An 8046-nucleotide genomic window follows, 5' to 3' on the forward strand; every position below is an offset into this window, starting at 1 on the left:
CGAGGACTATAAAGACAAGAAGACCAAGGAGTTCCTACCATGAAAAAAAGAAGATCAACACCAACAGCATTAAATTTTCTCAGTTTTCGTTTTCTTTCTTAGATCTATGAAGAAGTTGAAGTTGAAATTGCCACCTGGGTACAGATTTTATCCGACAGACCAGGAGATCATCGAACTCTTCCTGAAGCCGAAGATCACTGGGAATGATAAAGATATTAGCCATGTTCGCGAAACAGAGTTTTATAACCATGAGCCCTGGGATTTACAGCGTAAAATCTTCTTATTTATATTATCACACACCCACTTCTATTTCTTGGATATTTTATACTTTGTTGTCAAACGTAGGGAAATGTTGTCTTTTTTTTTTTTTTTTCCTTGTATTAGTTTGTTAATTGTTAACGTTGGAATTCTATTATAGATTGTTGCATGTTATAGATTTTTTTTTTCTAGTTAAGGGTATTATATGGTATGGCAGCTAACTGAATCTATATTGGAGTCCTAACCGTGTGTGTATTTTGTTTTTGAATAATTCTAGGACATACCCAATTTCACAAGAGGTTGGTGTGTGCGTGAGTTTTGGACATTTTCTGCTCACTCATATCTACATGGACCTGTCACTCTTGTTCTATTACTCACACTAGCACAAGTCAACAAGTTGTAAAATTCAGAATGAAAATCAAATTATTGTATTGTTTATTGTTTTCTGATCTTGGTGTAGTCTGGTTGGGTTCATGTAGTTAGCGTTTTCTTATGTTTAGTCTTTGTATAAAGACTGATGCCTTCTTGGGCTGTGTACCTCTGCTCTTGTATGGTTGTTTTTTCCTTCTATAATGCACTTACAGATTTACTTACCCAGAAAAAATAAATGGTTGAATTTTGGTTAGTAGTTTTTCTTTTTCATTATTGTGACAAGAAAATTGATTTTTTTTTTCGTATGAGTTGTAAGTATGATTTAGAACTTACTCAATATGAACATTTGATTTAAAAAAAAAAAAAAAAATTTTAAACCTTGCATTGGTAACTTCATTGTTAGTTTTTCAGTATATTTACTTGCTATGTTGAGTTTGGTAGTACTATTATTTTGGTAACTGTTTTAGTAGTGCCATTATTTTTCCTTTTTGTTAACTTTGATGACAAAATTATGAGTCACTCTTTGTAAGAACTTTTATTTGTCTTTCATTGTTTTGTGACTTTTTGGTCTCGCAACATAAATTTTGAAAGTAGCACATTTGTTTAGTATGCCCTTATGATTATGTCATTGTTGAGCAAATAATAATTTTTACAAATGCTTATGTGAGTTTCTCATTTTGAGTGTCAAAATTTTGTGTTGAGTCTGGCTTCCTGGAATGTAGATATATGTGGGATAGATTCAAAGGACCAAGAGTGGTTCTTCTTCCACGCACAGAGCCTGAAGCATCAGAATGGGAATCGGAAGAACAGGAAAACCAGGGAAGGGTTCTGGAAAGCAACTGGTAAAGACAGGGAAATCTGGTACAGAGGGAGTTTGATTGAAATGAAAAAGACTTTCGTCTACCATAGAGGGCGTACTCCTAACGGAGAAGGGACCAAGTGGGTGATGCATGAATACCGCATAACCCTGGAAGAGTTCGATGGAACACACCCTGGTCAGGTTGGCTTTTGCTTTTCAGTTTGTTTAATTGATGTGATATTGACCTGAAAGTTTTTCTTGATTGCTCAAGAGAATTTTTCTTTTGTTTATTTTGCCTTTTTATTTTTTGAGCTGATTTAAGATCGTTTTGCCTTCAAAATCATTGGAGGTAACTTTAAAGAGGGTTGATTCAATTAAAAAGGGTTGTGGAAGCTGTTAAATTTGTTGATTTTAAGTGAGAGTTAACATTCTTGCTGAATTAATGATCTCTTGATATGTTTAATTGGTGAATTAAGCAAGTTATCCTTACTTTAAAAAGGTAGGCTGTTGGCTTTCATGATTCTAGCTCTTATAACTTCAGAATACACAATTACTATTATAACTTGCCAAACCTCTACTAATGGAATTAAATCTAAGGGCCATTTCCCCTTAACCCTGAAAGTCAGTTTTTTGAGCCTATTTTGGTCGGTTTCACACCAAAAAAAGGGAAAGCTTTTCCTCTAATTCTTTTAATATATATATATATATATATATATATATATATATATATATATATATATATATATATATATATTATAGCAATTAGCAAAGTGAATCTAAACTCCACTTTGTTGTGTGTTATGATTCTAAGGAGAAGTAAGAAAATGAGATAGTCTTATTAATAGAGTGTTAGTGTAGCTTTTGTATTGTGTGTGAGAGTCATAACACAATGCTTTGCCAAGAAAATGAATGGCTAGAACACCTTTATGTATTAAGGATTTGGGTTTTTTATGTTTATGTTTGTGTTAGTGGTTATAATTCATATAATTAATAGTAGATTTTGGTTGGGTACATTACTACTCTATATTCATTATTGGCAAGAACACCTTGTCAACCCCCAAATTTTGGGACTAGGACTTTGTTTGTTTGTATGTTTTGTGAATGCGCTTCTACTAGCCCTAAATCACAAGTTTTTTTTTAATCACTGTGGGATTACCCTCATTGGACTCAAAACAAAATTTATGTAGATTCCTTTATCGTTAGTTTGCTTTTGCTTTACTGAAGGCGCTTCCTTCAACTGACACCTATTATATAACAAATGTTTTTGTAGGACAACCTCCTCTATTCATTATTGTTAGTTATAACGTTTCTGACACATATTTGCATACTGTTATTTGCATTTTTGTAGAAACTCAATTTGTTGTTTATATCAGGCAATGATGTTACGTTCACCCAATTCACTTGGGTGCTTAACTTTATGCAGAAAGCCTTTGTCTTCTGCCGCTTATTCAATAATGAAGAAAAGAGTAAAAAAGGTAGATCTGCGAAGTCCAAGCTAGCACTGGCTCCTTTATCTCCAGCATCAGAAGTGCAAGTTGAAACTCTTCAAACAAGTATTCAATCTTGTTATTGTGAAATTTCTGATGAAATGATGTCTGAGGTTAGAGTACCTGTTCAGAGTAACAACAACAACAACAACTATCATAATGCAGATATTGCAAAATATCAAGTTGCAGAATTGACATATACCGAGGTGATAGAAACTTTGTTCATCATAAGACACTTTCTATGTTTTTATTTTTGGAATTGAGAAGTATTTTAAATTAATCAAGTACTTATCTTGTGCACTTATGTTTCTTCCATCAGGATGTTTTTAATGTGGCAGAATTTTTGAATATGTTCAATGTCCCGTCTCCAGGGGACACTCCATCAAGTTTATCCCCCATCGCTTCTGACGTTTTGACTCCCAATATCTCTGAGGATTCAACTCTTATCAATCCTCTTAATAATCAAGATGAGTGCTTTCATAACACATCTTGCAGTCAAAATAATCTTCTTGTTGACAATGAGACCCTGAAAAACAATGGGTCATGTGGTGGGTTAGATGCCAATGGACAGGTAAGTGAAAACTCTCAAGATGTTGTTTATTATTTGATCTTGCAAATTTTTCCAGAATATTTTAAGTCGTGTTAATTTGCACCTCAATACTTGTCATTGTTATTATTATTTGGGGAATTAGAAGTGCAGATAACTAATCATATACTTGGTTATCCATTTTTCTTCCATCAGGTTGACCAGGATCTGGATATCTGGGAAGCCATTGAAACAGGCTATATCTGTCCACCAGGGCAATCAGAGTGCAACTCTTTCTCTCCATCAAATTCAAGCCCCGTTACACTTGTTGTTTCTTCTCGTACCATAGCCGAAGCTCCTCTTAAAGAAGCAGAGTCTATGCTAGCACTAGCTTCAGTGCCTCCAGAATTAGGTTGTGAAGCTGAGAATTATCCCACTAGTTTTCAATTTTCTCCTGCGAAAAATTATGATGGAATAACATCAAACACTAAAACACCCATTGAGTACAAGAACGATGGTTACAACACTTATGTTGATAGAAATCAAGTGGAAGTAGTTACATTTGATAAGGTGAGAAAGGCTAGTTAACTGGTTTAGTACGTATCTTATTTATTTATGTTTCTAACATCAGGTTGATTTGCAGGTGAAGGCACGCTCGAATATGTTCTCCGCCTCTCCAAAGCCACTACTTGGCAACATACTATCCCCATTTCACTCACAATTGCAAGGAGGGTTATATTCTTCTTGCACCTATAACCAATATGGCACGAATGAGCCAGATCCCATTATTTCTAAGTCGTGGGATTCAATTTATAATCTAGATGAGTACTTTCGTAACACATCTTTGAGTCAAAATAATCTTGCTGTTGATGATGAGACCCTGAAAAACATGGCCTCTTTTATCGACAACGGGTCATGCAGTGGGTCAGGTGCCAATGCATAGGTACGTCAAAACTCTCAAGATGTTTTATTGTTGCAAGTTTTATTGTTGCAAGTTTTATTGTGGCAAGTTTTTCTAGGATATTTTAATTTGTGTCAATCTGCACCTCAAGACTTGTTATACTCCTTTGTGGGTACATTTTAACTTGTTCAAAGTGGTTTATTTGTGTCTTTCGAAAACTAACCTTGCATTGTTTTTATGTACAACAGTCCGAGCAAGAGTATCAAGGTTTGGTGAGGTTTGAAGAGATCATCAAGCCAAAGGTTTCATCATCTGTGTGAGGGTCTTCGGATCTGATCAAAGGATTGAAGATCATAAAATTCTACAACTAAAAAAACGTCAATGATTTAGATAGATAAATAATTAGTAATATTAAAGACAAGGCTAAAATCAGAAGAATTATTAATCTTTCTAGGAAAGAACTTACAAGAAAAAAAAAGTTTTTCCTTAGAAAGAAAAAAAAAAGAATTTTTAATACTCTTTGAAAACAAAGCTGTAAAGTTCAAAAGAATATTCTCTGTTTTTTGAAGCCGAAAGAATACTGTTTCTTAAAAGGTTCAAAACAAAGTTTAAATATTCTTTGAAGACAAAGCTAAAACTCAAAGATTTATTAATATTCTCTGAAGTCTAGTATGTGTTGGTACGTTCCACTAAAATTATGGGGATTTTGCTGAAAATGGGAGCTCTTCCTCTTCCCAGTTACATTCGCAAAGATTCTCCAAAGTCTCTTTTGAAGAGATTCACTCTTTGTTGACTCAAACAGACTTGGACTTATAGTCTTTTCCAAGTCAAACAGCATTAATAGTCTTCTACTCTTTTTCAAACCACAGACCTATGGTCTTTTACATTCAAAGGCCTATGGCTTCCTGACTTACAGTCATTGGAACCTGGATTGTTACTCTCCCCCCACAATCTGGGTTGGGATTTTTTAAAATCCCCTATTCTTAGAAGACTCTAATTGTGGTTTAAATCATTGACGTTTAAAAATAGTAGAATTGTGAGATTCAAGATCTCGATCAAGATTTTAACAACCTTCGGACAAACTCCATTACAGAGACAAACAACTATGGTAGATTACTGTATCGTCACTTCTGTGTATAATGTTGATGAGCACTTGTAATGCGTCCTCAGTTGCTGGTGATGTGAACGAATTCTATATGTATGTAATGAATTAAGCTATCATTTGGAATTAGTATGAGGATTTGACAACTACGAAATTGGAAGCAAGGCTTCATTGTTGTTAAGTTCGTATGCAGTGTGAATTATGTTTAGTTGTACTGATAATTTTCTACTTCCTGTAAACGTGTAATGTTATATACCCTTTAAGTCAACCGATGATTTTTGTTAGTGTTATCATCTTTAATGTTTGGGATGGTTAAAATTTGTTCACTGGAATGTGGTTGTTTTTAAGATGCTTCTGTGTGTTTTAACAAGACTGTTGGGTTAAAATAAATTGACTCCGATTAATTAATTCAATTACTCAAGTTAAATACAAGAATTTCTGCCGGTAAAGCTTTAACTGTTGCTGAATTTCAATGTTCTATTATTAATGTTGCTATTATTCTAAGTGCATATTTAAGCTTCAAAGATAGGTTGCTTGCAGTGATGGTAGTTTTACATTTGGAACACACAATATTGTTTCGGAATATTTGATAAATCTCCTTACATAAGTTTAAGGTGTCCTAAAGTTTGGCTAATGCATCTTCAGAATTTGTAAGTTATGCTAGACATTTTTATGTAATTAGGATGATCTTTTTTGACTTTCAAAACCTATTATTCTTGCTTTTCTGTTGTCATAATATTTTTTTGGAGTGGATCTTTTCTGTGGCTTGCTTTTTGGATCTTCAATAGTATACTCCCTTACTAAGGAGCTATTAAATGTGCATTGTCGCCTTTTCTGGGACCGTCCCTTGCTAAGGACTAACTACAGTATGATTGTCCCTTGCTAAGAACTAAATACAATACTGAGTTTTTAATCACAACTTGCCATAGGTTTTCAAAACCTATTCAATATGCTCACAAAAATAATCCATTCATATTTCTCAAAATATAAAGTTATATTCACACATACAAGTTTAAATAAATTTAGGTTGTCCCACAAGTTTTTCATAAAACGAACAGTCAATGTGCACACCAAACATTTATAAAACATCAATTTATATATAGAATATCAACATATTTCTTTGATATAGAATAGTTTAATAATCAACACTATTTTGAGAAAACCCTCCAAAATTAGTAAACACCACTTACCTCTTATTTTCAAAAATATGAAACCAACCTCCCTTGAATCACAATAACTCAGTAGGATTAGAGCCTAGCAACACCAAAAATAGGTCCATCAATACACAATTTTCTACTTAAAATCTGTTTTCACACTTAAACGATTAGACAATACTAATATATCAAAAATTCTCTATTTATTTGCTTACAGCCCAATTCACTTTTAGCTTTGATCCAATTGTTCTATTTCACATATTCTCGTTATCTATTAATTGACATGTTTGTACTACAACTCTATGGAACTCTAGGATTTTATTACGTGTCTAGCCATCATATAGATTACTACAATTGTTAGAATACACATAATATAATCTTGATTGATTAATCCAATATTCATATCTGATCATTCTTTCTCTCTCTCTCTCTCTCTCTCTCTCTCTCTCTCTCTCTCTCTCTCTCTCTCTCTCTCTCTCTCTTTATAAGCAAGAAATTAATATATTTCAATAACCATATCAACCTTGTCACCAAGAAACAAAACACAATAAAATCCTAAGAAGAGGACACGCGAACCTAATGGCAGAGTCATAAGTATGGAATAGATTCAAGTAAAATAAAACTTCAATATAGACCGAATGATGGATATCTGATCCATCTAATAATAAAAGCCATATATTATATCTTAGTTCATCAACCCAATGACCCATAATCCTCTTGATGCCGCAAAACATAAAGACATTGCCGGACACGTATATGGACAATGACAATGGCGGTGAAATAGAGTGAGACTATAAACAATTATATATAAACCACAAAGCACCCCATGTTCTAATATAATAATCCTAGCTTTAGATCCATAACAGCAGCCCCTATTTTTATTTTTATTTTTCTATTAGGTACGCCAATAATAGATGCTATAAGAGTGGGAACAAAAGCTAGCCATTAAGTATTTCAACTTTCCTAAGTTTAGAGCAGAAGAGAGCAATACTTGTAGTCTCCACTCATAGCCATAGTGAAGCAAAGTAAGGTTCAGTAGTGTGTTGCTGCTGAAGCAAAAGGAAGCCCCATCAGCAAATACACATGTAGCTTAAGAAGTAAAAGACTAGGGTTTTTTTTTTAAAAGCTTATCAAGGCCCATATATATACTTATGCCACCTCACTTGGGCTTTATATTCCATAGTATTTATTTTATTTTTAATATCTTAGGCCCAAATCAATTATATCCATTTAATTGTGGGCCTCCTTTTTAATTTACGTATAAGAATTAAATAAGTAATAAAATTATGGAGTGTTACAGTATCAACCAAACAAGTTATAGGTGGGAATAGGTTTAATTAGAAAGCACAGACATTTCATTTAGGGTGTCGTACTCGTGTTGTATCCATGTTATACCCGTGTCATACCAGTATTGTTTCGACCGTTTTATGTTATAAATCACAAAAGA

The 8046-nt window shown here is 33.5% G+C and overlaps 1 protein-coding gene across 1 annotated transcript; it reads left to right on the forward strand.

Moving 5' to 3' along the window:
- Positions 1 to 61: 61 nt before the first annotated feature.
- On the forward strand, positions 62 to 5671 carry LOC142621185 (uncharacterized). The gene is made up of 7 exons (XM_075794504.1): positions 62 to 269; positions 1353 to 1630; positions 2853 to 3122; positions 3236 to 3487; positions 3659 to 4012; positions 4086 to 4385; positions 4592 to 5671. The coding sequence occupies exons 1-6, from the start codon at positions 107 to 109 to the stop codon at positions 4383 to 4385; spliced, it is 1617 nt and encodes a 538-aa protein (XP_075650619.1). The 5' UTR covers positions 62 to 106; the 3' UTR covers positions 4592 to 5671.
- The last annotated feature ends 2375 nt before the right edge of the window (positions 5672 to 8046 follow it).

The sequence above is a fragment of the Castanea sativa genome, chromosome 12, assembly GCF_040712315.1.
Source record: "Castanea sativa cultivar Marrone di Chiusa Pesio chromosome 12, ASM4071231v1".
In the NCBI taxonomy this organism is placed as follows: Eukaryota; Viridiplantae; Streptophyta; class Magnoliopsida; order Fagales; family Fagaceae; genus Castanea; species Castanea sativa.

What these genes read in the sequence shown, in the direction of transcription:
- LOC142621185 (XM_075794504.1), top strand. Translation starts at nt 107, where the DNA reads ATGAAGAAGTTGAAGTTGAAATTGCCACCTGGGTACAGATTTTATCCG. An exon ending in CAGAATTGACATATACCGAG is followed by an intron (nt 3,123 to 3,235) that starts GTGATAGAAACT and finishes TTCTTCCATCAG; the next exon opens with GATGTTTTTAATGTGGCAGA. An exon ending in GGTTAGATGCCAATGGACAG is followed by an intron (nt 3,488 to 3,658) that starts GTAAGTGAAAAC and finishes TTCTTCCATCAG; the next exon opens with GTTGACCAGGATCTGGATAT.